General features: G+C 40.5%; 1 protein-coding gene across 2 annotated transcripts in view; it reads right to left on the bottom strand.

The window, feature by feature from the left end:
- The window catches only part of SATB2 (SATB homeobox 2), a gene marked incomplete at both ends in the record, with an annotated part of 185928 nt that overhangs the window by 43518 nt on the left and 125650 nt on the right, over positions 1-16760 (bottom strand). For both annotated transcript variants that reach the window (XM_082657681.1, XM_082657680.1), the window contains 2 exons: positions 8640-8795; positions 13024-13236. In XM_082657681.1, coding sequence (XP_082513807.1) covers positions 8640-8795; positions 13024-13236 — 369 coding nt within the window. The remainder of the gene's footprint in view (positions 1-8639; positions 8796-13023; positions 13237-16760) is intronic.

Genomic DNA, 16760 nt, shown 5'->3' with positions numbered 1-16760 from the left:
GGGCTTCCCTGGTGGCGCAGTGGTTAGGAGTCTCCCTGCCGATGCAGGGGACACGGGTTCGTGCCCTGGTCTGGGAAGATCCCACGTGCCGCGGAGCGGCTGGGCCCGTGAGCCATGGCCACTGAGCCTGCACGTCCGGAGCCTGTGCTCCACAACGGGAGAGGCCACAACAGTGAGAGGCCCGCATACCGCAAAAAAAAAAAAACAAAAAAACAAACAAAAAAACCCCTACATATTATGTACACTGCCTCAAAAACTCATAAGTGCAGGGGGGAAAGAAAGCAGACACAGCAGAAAACCAGGCATAAGACTTGTTTGAAAGATCAGGGCTGGGACTAGAGTGAGGCAAGCAAGCGACTAATGTGCAAAATTTAAGGAATGTGACTCTGAAAGTGTGTGCCTCCTTGAATTTTGCACCCGAGACCTAGCAAGCCTACATGCCTAATCCTAGTCTTGGCCCTGTGAAAGCAAGATGATCTTTTTTTTTGTTTTTTCCGGTATGCGGGCCTCTCACTGTTGTGGCCTCTCCCGTTGCACAGCACAGGCTCCGGACGCACAGGCTCAGTGGCCATGGCTCACGGGCCCAGCCGCTCCACGGCATGTGGGATCTTCCCAGACCGGGGCACAAACCCGTGTCCCCTGCATCAGCAGGCGGACTCTCAACCACTGCGCCACCAGGGAAGCCCAAGATGATCTTTTTTTGTTTTGGCTGCGTTGGGTCTTTGTTGCTGCACGTGGGCTTTCTCTAGTTGCGGCGAACCGGGGCTACTCTTGGTTGCGGTGCGCAGGCTTCTCATTGCAGTGGCTTCTCTTGTTGCGGGGCACGGGCCCTAGGCACGCGGGCTTCAGTAGTTTCAGCACACAGGCTCAGTAGTTGTGGCTCATGGGCTCTAGAGAGCCCAGTAGTTGTGGCACACGGGCTTATTTGCTCTGCGGCATGTGGGATCTTCCGGGATTGGGATCAAACCTGCATCCCCTGAATTGGCAGGCGGATTCTTAACCACTGCGCCACCAGGGAAGTCCCAAGCAAAATGATTAAACGGTCTCTACAGCAAAACAGGAGGAACCACTCACAGGCACCAACATTCTCCAACTGTAAGAACCATGGTTTAACTCAATGTCATCTTTGAAAGAGGGCTGGAGAGTTCAGAAAGATGGCTTTTAATATGTCAACCTGATTTGCTTCAAAGTCAAATGCAAGTTTCTAAAGGTGCCATGTCATGAACAGGCAAAATAATGCAACTCAAGGGTTTCTGCAGTACATAAAAATGTGCTTAAAACCAGTACAGAAACTTTAGCAATGGATAAAGGTATATGACATTTTATGAGCTGCATACAAACTGTAATTAACCTTCATTGATATCTAATTATGGGTTCCCATAAAGGCTAGTTTTAGGGCATGAAACGTTAACATAATTAATTGCAGGAGTGGTAAAAAGAACCCAATTCCTCATTATAAGACTGATGTAAAAACTGAGATCTTGCAGGAATTTCTGCTGATCACTTTTCAAAAGAATCTAATCCTTTGAATTATGCTGAGAGATAAAGGAAGAAAGTGAAGGGTTCAACTTGACGCTTGGGCATCACTGTGTTGACTGCCCACTTAGTTTGGCATTTAAGAATATTGAGAAGCCTAATTTCTTCACTACTTGGTATAACAGTTTTTTAAAAATGGTAACTGTAGGGTTTCCCTGGTGGTGTAGTGGTTGAGAGTCCACCTGCCAATGCAGGGGACATGGGTTCGTGCCCTGGTCCAGGAAGATCCCACATGCCACGGAGTGGCTAGGCCTGTGAGCCATGGCTGCTGAGCCTGCGCGTCCGGAGCCTGTGCTCCGCGACGGGAGAGGCCACAACAGTGAGAGGTCCGCGTACCGCAAAAAAAAAAAAAAAAGGTAAGTGTAGTGTAAATATATTAATTTTTTTCATTTGAATTTGGTGGACAGACCTGACATTGTAGTATACATGCCCCAGTTGACAAGAGTAGAAACTGCTTTTTGATAGGTTGTCAAAATGTGTTCCAAAGAAACCTGCCCAGCAGCAGGGGGCAGCTACTCAGTCAAGGCCACATGCCTCATTTTAGTCTGCCTTACACACTGAAGACAAGACGACAAAAGCAAAAGCACTGCGAGTGAGCCTTAGACCACCAGCTCATCACCAACGGGCATCATACGGCCAGTTTTTCCTGTCACTTTTTATACCAGAGATTGGGGTAATCAAACATTTACTTCCAATAGTCCGAGTAATCCCAGCCCCAATAAAGCCATCTCCATAAAGAGAGCTTAATAAATAAGGTAACTGTCAAACCATATTTTGTGCAAAGTGGCAAAACCGATCCTTGGGCAATAGTTTCTAAAGGCTAAGAAACAAAATAATAAAACAAGATATTTTATAATTCATAAATTTACTCTCCCACATGAAAAGTTGACCTTAAGAAAATTATAGTTTTAACTTGTCTTATTACAGTGTGATCCCAACTAGGACATAAACACACATGTGCAAACCCACACTTACACATTAGAAGACTCTAAAAGGTTAATGGCAACTATCTCTGGATGGTGGAATTATGGGTGATTCATGTTTTTGCCTTTACGCTTTTCTTCATTTTCTACATTTTTAAAAATGAAGTTGGGGCATGCAGGTGACAGTTCGGGGGTACGCGGTCTCTTCCTGTCACCTGCCACCCCACAAATGGCAGGTGGCACTCAGCGTGATGGGCCTCTGCAGCGCTTGCATGGGCCCACAGGCCCCAGAGGGGAGGTGGGCCCCGGGAGGAGCACAGTAGGGCGGTGTGCGGCTCCATCCCCAGATGCCACTGCACGTGCAGGGGAGCCAACCCAGACCACTAGCTCGGGACCTGCCTGCGGGAGCCCTAGCTTCACTTTCAGGGGCCCAACTCAAGGGAGAAGGAGATGCGGGAGGTTCCAGTTGTTCAGGGTTTTGTTTTGTTTCGTTTTTGTTTATTGTAAATGTTTTATATTTGCCAAAACTGTAGTCAGCTGAGTCATTTAAAATGTCTTAGGTGAGGGTATGGGGCTGGGACCCTTGGGCATTGCTGGCAAGGAGGTCAATTGGAATGTAAACACCATCATTTTTAATATGGAAGGATTGGAAACAATTTACATATCCATCAAAGGAAGAGAGTCAAATAAATCATGGTGCATCCATTCCATTGAATACTATACAGCAGCTTAAAAGAAGAAGGGGCTCTGTGTGCTGATGTGGCAAGATCTTTGAGATTTATAAGAAAAAAATCAAGCAGAATCACATGTAAAGTATGCTAGTCATTTGTGCATAGGGACAAAAAAAGTATATACATTTGTGTTTCCAAAGATAAAGGAGAAATGTTAGCAGTGGCTGCCTCTAAGGATGGCTAAGGGGGTGAGGGATGGAGGAAAACTATTCACTGTATACGCTTCTGTTTCTTTTTGAAGCTTGTACAATGAACATATGCTACCTATTCAAAATAAATAACATTAAAGAAGAAAAGAAATGCCTTTGAGAATTAAAAATAAAAAATACAAAATAAAACGAGGATGTTTTACTTAAGTAATCATAAAATAGAAGCTATTTCTTTAAAAAGGAAATATGTACAACTAACTTGTGCTTGGGATATTTTTAAGAAGAGACACAAAAGCAAAGATTAATATAGTAACCCATGATTGAATGAAAAAAATATGTTAGCACATATACTGAATGTGATATAAACTCCAATAGCAAAGAGCGATAAAAGGAAGGAAAGAAACCAAATAATATACCAATTATTTTTCTTTATGTACAGCTGTCTGTCTTTATTTTTGCTTATAAAAGGATCTGCCATGAAGACCTGTATATATTTTTTTCTAGTTTATTTATTTATTTATTTAACATCTTCACTGGAGTGTCATTGCTTTACAACGGTGTGTTAGTTTCTGCTTTAAAACAAAATGAATCAGCTATACACATACATATATCCCCAAATCTCCTCCCTCTTGCGTCTCCCTCCCACCCTCTCTATCCCACCCCTCTAGGTGGTCACAAAGCACCGAGCTGATCTCCCTGTGCTATGCAGCTGCTTCCCACTAGTTATCTATTTTACATTTGGTAGTGTATATATGTCCATGCCACTCTCTCACTTCATCCCAGCTTCCCCTTCCTGCTCCCCATGTCCTGAAGTCCATTCTCTATGTCTGAAAGACCCGTATATTTTAAATCATTTAGCCTGTTAAGCAAAGTAGATCATCTGTAAGGAGATATTTTACAATAAAGAAGAATGTCCATAAAATCTGAGTTGTAATCTACATCTAAAGCTTAAGAAGCCTTCTGTTTAGGATTATAACTTGTTAAGTCAGTAGGTGAGAACACAGAATTTTTTTTTTTTTTTTTTTGGTGAGACAGTGATAAGGAATAAAGGCCAGTCAGTACACAAAATCTATTTAATCCTAACGTACGTAAAGCCTAGAACACATTGAAATCCAGTCACCATGAAGAACACAGCTTCTATGGAGGAAATGATTTCAGAATTGTATACTGAAGGCCAGAAACTCCTTCTGCCCAGATGCAGTGGGATCACAATTGTGCCTCCCTCCCTCTTCTGTAGTAGGAGTGAGGACCCCCCCATTCCTGGGCCCAGTGGTAGCTCCTGCAACCTGTGGGCCTGGGAAGGTGTGCGCGGCAGGGAGCAGAACTGGAGGATGGGCAGGGGTCTTTAAATCTTGGTGGAGATGAGGGCATCTCCAATGTCATCTCATCAGAGACCCCTCTGGGTCCATTTATTCCCAGATCACTCCCTTTCTTTTATCCCAGAAGACTCTGGGGTTGGCCCTTTCATTACCACCAACTGAGCTTTACAACCAGGTTGTCTATTTCTCCTTCTTGCAATGTCTCAGATTCTCTCTACCTTCCTAATATAGGAAGCAAGACCCCACACCCGCCAAAAAAAAAAAAAAAAGGAAGAAAGAAAAGAAAAAAGAAAGCAAACCCAGTGCCCTTCTAACATTTTTGTTCGTTTTATTTTTTTAATGGGGGCAAGGTAGAACAGGGATTAAAATAAGCCCCTTCCCATTCCTCTACCTACTCTGTCTTCACCCAAACCTAGTAGGAAAAGACAGTCATATATGTAGAGTTGGGTCTTTGGGTATACAAATAACAAAGGAAGTTTCACTCTCTTTCCAAAAGAAAACCAGCCTAGGGTGATCCTCAGCATTCCATGAGCTGAATACTGTGAACTATATAAAAAAGAGAAGAAGGCAGGAGAGAAACCGTGAATTAATGTCTGGGGAAGGGGGCAACTGATGGCCGGCCCTGGAGGACTGCAGTGAGGGTGCCCACGGTCACTGTGTTTGCTCCCTACTGGATTTCCACTGCCCAGATCACATTTGATAAGCTGCAGTTGGGGAGGAAAGGGGAAAGTAACCCTACAGAATTTGAGTAAGAGGGACAGGGAGATTACAAGAAGCTATCAAGGGACAAGGAGTTCCCACAGCCACTTCAATTGCATGCTGGGGCACTCATTCCCTGGAGGCCCTTTGTATGTAAGGGCCATACTGAAGGTGTGTAGAAAATGCCATATGCCTTTGCACTGTGGCTCCTACTGAGGACTCCCACTCCTAGTTCACAGAGATCAACCATGGACCACAGTACATCCTATCCCATGAAGACCAATAATCTGAACATTCTGCAGAAAGAAAAGGAAAACAGTCTTCAGAACACACACACACACACACACACACACACACACACACACACCACCTAAAATTGATCCTAAATTGAAAATGAAGCAAAAGTAAAAGGTGAAACGTGCATAAGCATACTTTTCCCTCTTATTTTTACCCCTGCTTTACTTTTTTGACTTCTCTCCCATGAAGAAAGGGGCAAGGGTCAGATAGGAGGCACTCAGTGGAATCAGATGATGGACTGGCCTGGCCATGACAAAGGAGCTGAAGCCCAATTAAAGGAACAGGTGGTCTACAACCCTACCAATGCGCCCTGATGTAACCCACCCACTAAGAAAACACACACTTTCCAGTAATACTATTTTCCCCAACAGGACCACAGGCAAAACTGCAAACGTTTGTCACTCTTTCAGTTCCTTTTCTGAACCCCTCCTCCAACTGTGCCTGTTCCCTAAACACTTACAGCCCTCAAGGACCATCTTGGCCCACCACCCTTAATCTCTAAAAATGTCCTCCCTTTTTCCTACTCTTCATTCAAAGCGTGCCTAACACACAGGCAGTGTTAGGTATTATTCTTAATATGGTGACAGTAATTCACACCATGCAGTGAATGAGATTTTATGAGGGTTTCCTTTCTATTTTAAAAGACATTTAAAATGGAAGGGGAGGGGTTACTATATATGTTTGAACTGGGCCTCCCAGGCTCCAAACCCACTACAGTTCACAAGAGTTCCTGTTAAAGGTTCTCCTAATTTCACCTCCAAGAGAATGGAGCGCCCTTGCTCTTCGTCTGCCTTCTCAGCCACTCCATACACACACACACACACACACACACACACACACACACACATCTTATGGATACACACCAAATACATGTGCAAAGTACCACATCAATTGATTTCACTAAGTATGCTTTTTATCAAGCAAATGCTGGTAGTGCTTACAAAGTAAAGTGAATAACTTATGTTAAATTGCCTTTGAAACTGTCAGTTAAGTTCATTTTGCTTGGCAATGCCATTTTTAAAAAACTTAATGCCTGATTTGCAAATCTAGTCAGCTACTTACAAATAAAGTTCCCTATTCATAAATGAGAATGAAATCATTGTCCCAAAGGAAAAAAGAAAAACAAAGCATCTTATCCCCATTTAGGCTCAATCTCATCCTTTAGCATATTAATTCCTAGTACTATGTTTTCCTCCAGATTCGGCAAAAACAGGGCTACTGAGTTCTTCAGGAGGCAACAAAAATTTGGAGAGCTAAGTTTGTCCAACTGGCAAGCACACTTTTCAATCAGCCACCTGAATTACTTGGGGAGGCTGGAGGCATCACTATTTCCAGAAGCAATAGTGCCAAGTCAACAGGAAGATTACAAGCATTCTGAGTCAAGTTCTCAGACTGTGGCCTTCAGATTTTCTTGAAAGCTGCTTATAAAAGGAGGACTGAGCGAAGCTTTGATATTTATGTCAAGTCACAACGAAGGGGCAGGTTTGCAGAATCAACTGTGTAGCTTTATACTTACTGCACATTTACCACATATGTCCTTTATTACACAGTGGAAAACCATTAAATGCACAGTAGTTTTGCCAAGTGGCATTATGCATTTAACAGCTTCATTCGTTTAACAGCTCCAACTTTCATTATATTTTGCCATGTGGGACACGGGATTTTATGCATTTAACAGTTTAAGAAAGCTCTATGGTATTTTCTTTTCATGTATTTCATACTATGGTTGGACATTATATCTTAGCAAACTGTATTTCAATGACTTCATTGTGAGAGAAAGAATAATCTGGAAAGATTACTACATCGAAATTGAAATGGGAAACCAATATTTCAATCCTCTTCGAAATTGCTGGATATTCTACTGCTCTCCCTTTATTAACATCTGAAAAATAACTTAAGTCAGGTTACTGCAAAACCACAGGAAAAAAAGGCTATTCCCAAAACCATATAATTAGTATAAATATAGCATCTGACTATCATTTTAAAAACTTAATTTTCATTAAAAACCACCTTGCTTAACACAATATTCAGTAACTTCCTTCCTTTATAGCACACAACAGAAGATTTGTTAGGGAGATGGTGGACCATTTTACCATTTACATATGTAGGGACGAAAACATTTGTCATGCAAGGCCACAGAGGAAATCAAGCTCAGAATCAAAGGACTCTCAAAATCAAGCTTTAACTAACTTTTGTTTCCTCTACCCTGCATTTGGGTAATTGTTCAACCCAGGGATAAATAAGTAGGCGCCTCAACCTAACCCATTCTAGGATAGGGCGGTAGTTGTCCCTTTAAATGAATTGAAACAGAGTAGATCCCATCAACTGTTTCTGCTTTCAGAAATAAAAAACCTAAGCATCTGTCTACCCTTTTCCCTGGAGCATTCCATTCCCCACAATCCCAGCACTCTGAAAAATTGTACTGGATAAGCGTCTATGTTTTTCTGTTAAAGATTTTAGCACTCACTCTGCACTCCCCGATGTGTGTTTTCTCCTGGAAAAACAACTGTATTCTGTACATAAAAGAAACACCTGACATTGCAAGGTGTCTCTGGGGCTGAGGAAAAGCAGTTATTATAACAAAGGCATCCATTTCCCTGGTGGGAATAAGAGAGGTGATGAGACCTGGCTAAAACTTGGTCTCAGGAAGATGCTGTTTTGAACACACTAAGTTCTGCTCAAATACCAAAAAGAAAGAAAGAAAGAAAGGATGCATAGCAATATTCAGAATTAGGAGGGAAACCATTCAAGGCTGATTCCTTTTGGAAAAGCAATTCTTTAAAAGAAAAAAAAACTGGGTTTTGACTTAGTCTCTATTTTGAACTCTGATGGGAACAAAAGCAAACCATAGAGCAAAATGCAGAACACGACAGGTTCTCTAGGGATTATTATTATTGTTGTTATTATTATTATAGGAACAGATGTATTTTTATTGGTGGGAGGAGGAGAACAGCCCTCACTTTTGCTCTTTTAAAAACCACTCACCTGACTTTTATTTGCAGCCACTTTGGCAAACAGGGCTTGAGACACCTTGGCCCTTTTCATCTCCTGTTGGATCTCGTCATAAATGGCAGCTGTGATGTTGACGTTGGCGCCGTCCACCTTAATGGGGAGGTCTGTTGTCGGTGTCGAGGTTTTGGCCTACCAAGAGACCATGAAAATAATAATTTAAAAAGTGCTGCATTCAGCCCAGCCATCTGTGCAGAAATTATCAAAGGATTTCAGTCAGCTGATGCCAAACTGCATTAGCTACAGAGGGACACTTCCTGTCCATTATTCTAATCAGGTTAATTGTGATTGGAAATAATTGCAGTACATTCCTATAGGACATGCAGAGTCCTGTCAACCTTGTTCTTTCCCTCACAGTAGCTGAGACATTTCACAGGTACGATGGCTACTCTGGGCACCAAACTCAAGCGATCACCTACCTGCAACACAAGCATGCAGAACACACACACAGTTACCTTTTTCTTTCTGAAAATAGTACACCTTGGAGGAAGAGCCAATTCTTCCAGAAAAAATGAGTAAATGGGTAGAGGTCTCTAAATAATAAATTATTACTCAATTTAATGCACTCCCCTGAGTCTCTCTCATTCTTTATTAAAGCTTTACGTATGTCATTCGAGTATGTATGGCTTCCCACCATTATCATCATTATGCTACCCAGACAGTCACCTAATTTCACCTAGGAAATCAGTGGAAATGAAACAAAATTTCATTTCATAAAACGAGGCTTCAGAATGCCTCTGAAGTGCCGTCTTCATTTTCTTAAACTCATATTGTGGTTTTATGTAGTCTGCCGTGCTCGTTTTAATTGAATGATTTCCCATCAGTTTCAGAGACAAATGAAGGACAATATAGAAGGTGCCTGTACTTCTCGGGGTTAGGATAACCCTAAAACGCTTGAATCTACTTGATCCAAAAGACTGCAGAGCATTTGCTCTGGTGTGTAAGGAGAGGGTGCTGGGCAGCCTTCTCAGAACCCAGGGCAACAGGACAAAGGGAAAAGTCTGCCCCAACCGTTGCATTCCTGAGCATGGCCAGCTGATTTGGTCTAAAGTGGATTGTTTTCTCTTTTTATCCCCACCCACCCTAGAATCCTAAACCACTATGTTCCCTTTGTGGATGTCCTGAGCTGTTGTTCCCCTGCTGGATTGACAGTATGCAGGTTTGGAGAAAGACATGGCATGCAGGGTGGACACCATGGGGTCATTCTCAACAGTGTCTTGAAGCCGGAGTTATGTCCTAAGTTTCCAGGAAGGCTTTGATTCCTAAGAGCGCTCAGTGACCTTTGCCATTCTCCTTTGAATTCCCTGTCTCATACTATTTTCTAATTACTGCAAAGTAATAATAAGAATAATTGATGTAGTACTTTTTACGTGCCAGGCACTCCAAAAAGTGCTTTTTGGTTGTTGTTATCACATCTTATTCTTTTAAGAACACGTGAGTTAGACATTATTATTTTCACTTTACAGATGCAGACAACTGAAAATAAAAGAGGATACTTCACTTGCTGGCAGCAAGGGAAACAGCAGCAAGTGAAATAACCATGATCTGAACTCAAGTCTCTCAGGCTCCAAAGCACAGGCTCAGGAATCACTGTGTTACTCTGCCTCCAAAACCTCCAATTCGTACTGGTGCTGTTTTTACATGTTTCTTCTTGCCCTCAAGTTTGAGCTATTCCCTCAATAGTCCAATCCTCTCTCATCTTTTACAAGAAAACTCCCTTTTCTTCTTAAAACTTCTAATTAACGTTCAGTGCTTTTCCTGTTAAGTGCGTATTTTAGCATACCATTTCTGCCTTTCTCAAAGCAGGTTTCTTATTAGCCTCACTGACTAATCTCACCGGACTGGTCAAATCTTCTCTAGAACACTGAGGGCTAAAGTCAAAGCACTGAAATATATGGTTAGGGGCCCAGCCTTGGAATCAGAATAACCAGAGTTCAAATTCTAGCTCTATCATTCAGCCGTGTGACTTACACAAGGTATTTAACCCATCTAAACCTCAGTTTCCTCATCTAAAATGTAAACCTCATGTAAAATGAGAACAACAGTGCAAAATGGTGAGGATCCAATTCATGCAAAATGTTTGCAATATCTGATACAATAAGTGCTCAATAAATGATTATTCTTATACTTGTACTGTTGTTTTGTTATTTTTAAGTACATTGAGGAATACTGGCCAATTGAAGGTTATGAGAAGAGGCTCTTGAGGTTGAATTTGAACTTGAAAAGTCTTCAATTTGTTTTGGACTGATAACAAAGTACTGACGGGATCTGGAAACTAATCTCCATGGACCTATGCAAGGTTCTGTGTGTGTGTGCCCGGCATTGCTGGCTCCAACTCAAAGGCTGAATCAGTGGGTACCCCTCTGACATTTATTTGCACAATGAAAGACTTACAGTACTGTGGATCTTTGCTACTGAGATAGTTCTGTAAAGAATTTTGGATAAATAGGTAGTCATGAAATATTTTAAAAGTCTTCAGTAACTTTCTCAATGTTTAACCAACAGAAAAAGAAGAATGTTCCAGACAATGTAAAAATGTCACTGCCATGACTGTATTCTCAAAACTATTTTGAGAAAAACATTTTACATTTATTTTCAGAAATCTCAAAACTGTGAAATTAAACGTTCAATTTCCCTGGTATACTTGTCCCTAAAGGGCACCTTTATAGGAATTTTCTAGACAGGATTTTTTGCTGTTTAAAAAAGCAAAGTCAGGGTCCTGAGTCAGGGTCCTGACCTTAACTGTGTGGTGTTGTAAGTTGGTCTGGCTCTGAAAGCTACCAGGTCTTTGAAAAGATGCCTAAGATATAATCTTGTTGGAAAAATATTACGAAGGAGTGGAAAACAAAACACACAGACCTGTGTGATTTTCTAACAAGGAGGAGTGATTTTCTGAGAAAACTTGCCCAATTAAATGGCCATGAAGCATGGCTGGATTCTCCTGTAATGATTCAATGGGCTTCAAAAGTGGCAAAAATGTTGGTGAATTTAATAGAAGTAAATATTAGTGCAAATTAACAACTTGTCCAACTCAATAGCTCAACATGTATGCCCCAAAATTTTTAAAAAATAAAAATAAAGATAAAAAAGCTTGGTTACAGTGGTCCAAAGTAAGCAGTCAAGAGACTTATTTTTGGTTTAACAGTAACTAAAATTCATAATTCACTAAACACTAAAGTCTAAGTATCACAGTTTGGCAGTGCATGATAGAAAATTATCTTCAGTTAAAAAATCTATTGCAGAGTGCAAAATATAAAAAGAGTTAAGATGTGTGAAAAAATGGATATACTTGAAAAAGCTCAAATATTTCTATTAGAAGATTCTGCTTAATCAGTTCCTTAGAACTTAACATAAAACAAACTCCTAAACCCAAAATGATAGTATCTAAGCAAAAAAAAAAAAAAAAAACCCTTTATTTTCAAAGTACCCATTTTTCTGATTTGTACAAATGTGTACCTGTTAAATATTTTTTTGAAAACTATCACTCAAGAAGGAACCTGCAACCATGCTAGCAACAGTAAATGGGGTGGCTTTACCATAAATCCGTTGATTAGTAAAAGTTTAGGGGAAGTAGGGAGTAGGCTAAAAATAAGTGGGCTCAGATCTGAATTGGAAATGACTCTTGGCTGACTTGAGACCTTGACCCTTCAGTTAAAATCTTTAAATCACACAACATTACTAGATGTATGCATCTGCAGGAGGACCTGAGAACAGAATGCTTTTAAAGTACGAAGAAAGGAGGGATGGAAAGCTGAGTCAGGGTCCTGTGGACATCACTGTAGGAAGGAAAATAATTAAGGCCTACATTTCCACTACCATTTTCTAAGGGATCACTGAATGAGCTCCCAGTCATTCAGATCTAGCCGCTGCCTTGGCATGCTTCCATCACACACAGGTTCCTCCCTGATTTTGTCTCTTTCAGATTGCATCAAGCAGAACTTGGACTACGCTAGCTGTCCCCAGAACTTGGACTACGCTAGCTGTCCCCATCCAAATAAATACACAACTGAAGGAAAAGCAATGCTTCGCAAACTCAGCTTCAATACAAATCCGCTGGCCCCTTCTTTGATAACCAAACAGCTGTATGTAGACATCTAGTGCTTACCCTTCCACCCACTGCTGCCCTCCTGCCACATGTGGAAGAATGGGACTTTCTTAAAGGAACAGAAATGGCATGGATGATATAGAAAAAGATAACCACTAGCATATGGTCAGAGATTCATATCTTCTGACCCACATGTTCAGTGGATTAAAAAGTCTTGGAATTATGTCTCTTAGTTTTTGAGGGAAAACACAGTAGCAGTGAAGGCAAGATATCTCCAAGGTTAAGAGTGAAAAGTCAGTGGAGCGAATATCTCACCTGAGGGGTTCGGGAGGAGCTGGGACTGCTGGAGGCCGATGAGACCATGCTCACATTGGGGTTCATGCTCCGCTCTCTCTCATCCTGGTATATGCGGTCCCGCTCCACTTCCGGCAGATTGAGGAAATTCTGCATAGCCCTCAGGTTTACTAAAAGAGACTGAGATGCTGTCCGAGGGTCTTCTTCCTTACGCAGAATCTCAGACAACAATCCCTGATTAAATGGAAAAAAAAAAAAAAGTAGGCCAAGTTATATCTGCAGGTATGCATGTGTGATTTCCGTATTGCGCCCCTCTTCCCCTTTATCTGTTTGGTGTAACCAGCTGGCTGTGATGTCAAGAACCTCAGTCTAATTCCTGCGGGTTCTCCAGCAGGAAGATTTGGTGGGAACGTGCTTGCTCTCTGGGGGCTGTGCCTTATTTTGGGACATTCTATTCTGACACTTTATCATCACTGTAATAATCATCAGTGTACAGAGATGCCAGCTAGCAAGGTAGGCGCTCAGAAGAATTGTGAAACTGCAATTACCACCAGGTGCCTCCTACAAGTATTTCAGGAACTGTTAGAACTCTCTCTGCTTGAAACTGGGAACACTTGGCAGTCCTGCTCAGCTTTACAAATCTGCCAAGTTTGGTAAATTTAGTTCCGACATTTAAACAGCATGGGAGATTTACATCGACTTAAAAAAAAAAGTTTGGCTGAATTTCTGTGTGACCGGACACTGTTTTCAATATAGATGTTTCTTATGGCAAGAAGAAAAAAAAAAGACACAAAGCAAATGGCTATAACTTGGCCTCTATTAACTTCCCAATCCACACACATAATAGGTTTTCTTGCATATGTACCAGAGGGCACCCAAACCTTTTTATGAGACGCCCTCATGGGGACGCTCCAAGCCCACCATTAAAGCAACGGAAGTAGAGTCACATCCGGTAACAGGCCACAGCGCACCTCAGGGAATGTCATGATAGGCTCAGATACTTTCTGACTGTGTGACCCATCCAAATAGAATGCTTTACATAAAAAAACTGGTGTTTTCATGTGCTGCTCTGCTGACAGAGAATTCACAAAGAAAAGAAAACTGTTGACAAGTCTAAAGAAAAGTAGTACAGACGCAAAAAAAAGGCTAGAGACCTGAGTTAGAACACGGCAGTACTTGGGGTAGAAGCAGATCCATTTCCATTCTGCGCACTTGTTGGATTATCACACAGAGGCATCACTTTACATTCCCAGCTAACATCCCTTCTCAGGGCAGTATGAGATCAGGGCCTAGGATGATCTCCCAGAAAAAGCTAAGATGTTAACCTCTGTATCTTACAACAGATGGGGATAACCCCAAATCGTAAAAGTAGGTGCCAAAGGCATTTCCACTTAGGGGATATTAATGCAAAGAAACACGATCAGATTTGTAATAGATGGCTAAATAGGCCGTCTTTGGCCAACAGGCCAATAGGCATTGGAGACCAAAGAAATATACCATCTCTAGTTGGCCAAAAATCCTCAGGGTAAGGTAGGCGGTTTTAAAAAATAATGCATTATAATATAGTGAAGCAAATGTCACTTACAGGAATGTGTACCACACTGTTATCAGCTTCCGGGAGTAATCACCACTCAAAACATCATGTAAGACAATTTTACTATAAGGAACCTACAAGAGGCATGCCATCTGATACCTCTTGCCCGTTTGGTTGTCATTACTTTGATTAGAGAAGTCTTCCCAAATGAGACTATAATATGCCATACAATGAAGCTAGAAAAAAACGTTAACAAGTGTGTGTCTGTGTGCGTGAGTGCCCAAGGAAAGGTCAAGGTAGGGCATGTATATAAAACTACCCTACTGCTGAAATGATTCTAAGAAAATCTTGATTTCTTGTCATGCTTTCAGAAAGAAGCAACAAGTGAGACACTTGTCTTCCAGAAAATGTTATACAATCTAAGTATTAATTTTCTTTCTGAAATTAAAAGTCAGCTCTGCCTTAAGTTATCCTCTTTCCACTTGGACTAAGCAACCTGAAATATTAATAACAAATTTGTTTCTAAGACAAAATTCTCCAAATTAATGTGTGCAGAAGCAAGAGGGATGTGAATTTAAAATCAACACCAATTTCTATATATACGATGGAATACTACACAGCCATAAAAAAGAATGAAATAATGCCATTTGCAGCAACATGGATAGACCTAGAGATTGTCATACTAAGTGAAGTAAGTCTGACAGAGAAAGACAAATACCATATGATATCACTTATATGTAGATCTAAAATATGACACAAATGAACTTATTCACAAAACAGAAACAGACTCACAGACATAGAAAACAAACTTATGGTTATCAAAGGGGAAAGGGCAGGGGAGGAAGTTTGGGATTAGCAGATACAAACTACTATATATAAAACAGATAAACAACAAGGTCCTACTGTACAGCACAGGGAACTATATTCAATAGCTTGTAATAAACCATAATGGAAAAGAATATGAAAAAGAATATATATATATATCTGAATCATTTTGCTGTATACCAGAAACTAACATGACATTGTAAATCAACTATACTTCAACAAAATTAAAAAATTAAAATTAAATAAAAAATTAAAGCATAAAAGACGATCAATACCAATTTCCATTACTAATAAGATACTAAGATTGATATTTTCTGAGCTTTCTTTAACAATGAACTTTGCACATGAAGGACAAGTTGGTACCCACTCTCCTTCTCTCTGTCTTTTTCTCTCTCTCATAAGTAACTTTAGCATTTTACTAAATGTCAGACTACCAAATTTGGAAAAGTTTTAGGATCTACATGGATATATTCTTTATGCTGGTTATATGATTATACTTAAGATCTCTCAAAGGCAAAGTCTGTAAACTCTTTCTTCCGTGAAATTATTTACACAAATTGTGGAGGACACTATGGCAAAAATCTTCCATACAAAATATTGAAAGAACAAAAAATATTGTTCTAATGGACAAACTTCAAAATTGTAAGTCTGTTTATTCCTAATCAACAGAAAACAAAATCACTCCTAAGGATAGCGTTCTTTTATTTATTTTTTGTTCAGCTTGGTTTACCTTTTTTTCCCACATTGAAATTGTGGAGTTCCTTCCCCTGCATTTTTTACATGTTGGACAACCTTACAGGGAAATGAATCCATCTCTAAGAAAAATCAAGACAAAGCATCCTTGTAAATGACTGCTCATCAGCATCACTTCTGAAGTGAACGAGACACAATATTTGTATTTTAAGGGGTTGGTGGACTATACTGTTGCCTCTGTTTTATTCGCCTAATTGAAGATAACGTCTCAAACCAACAAGGTGGCCACTGCTGCCCTGGAGAATGAGAACACTGTTCTAAAGTATTTACTTAAAGTCTCATCCGTGTAACCCTGGTCCCAAAGCAGATTCTTTTTACCTCAGACATTTTCAATAACTAGTGGCTAACTGGTGGGCACAAGAAGAGTTTTAGTTGTTTTGTTGAGCCTTCTTCATTTTGGTTATGTGCTTTTAACGACTTAAGCAGGGATTTTTAAAAACAGTCAAAATTCTGCGGGCACATAAATGTAAAGCACGTTTTATTTAGTTAGTTTAAAATCATCATAGGGGAAACAGATCAGAAGAAAATGTACGGCATAACTTAAGTATACCACAAATCACCCCATCTAATTATCAAGATAAGTAAATGTTTATCATATTGAAACTGTCTTGAATAGAACATAAATTAATAATTTATCTTGCATAAA

The sequence above is a fragment of the Grampus griseus genome, assembly GCF_964374135.1.
Source record: "Grampus griseus genome assembly, chromosome: 7".
NCBI lineage: Eukaryota > Metazoa > Chordata > Mammalia > Artiodactyla > Delphinidae > Grampus > Grampus griseus.
This window is presented reverse-complemented; position numbering and strand designations above follow the sequence as displayed.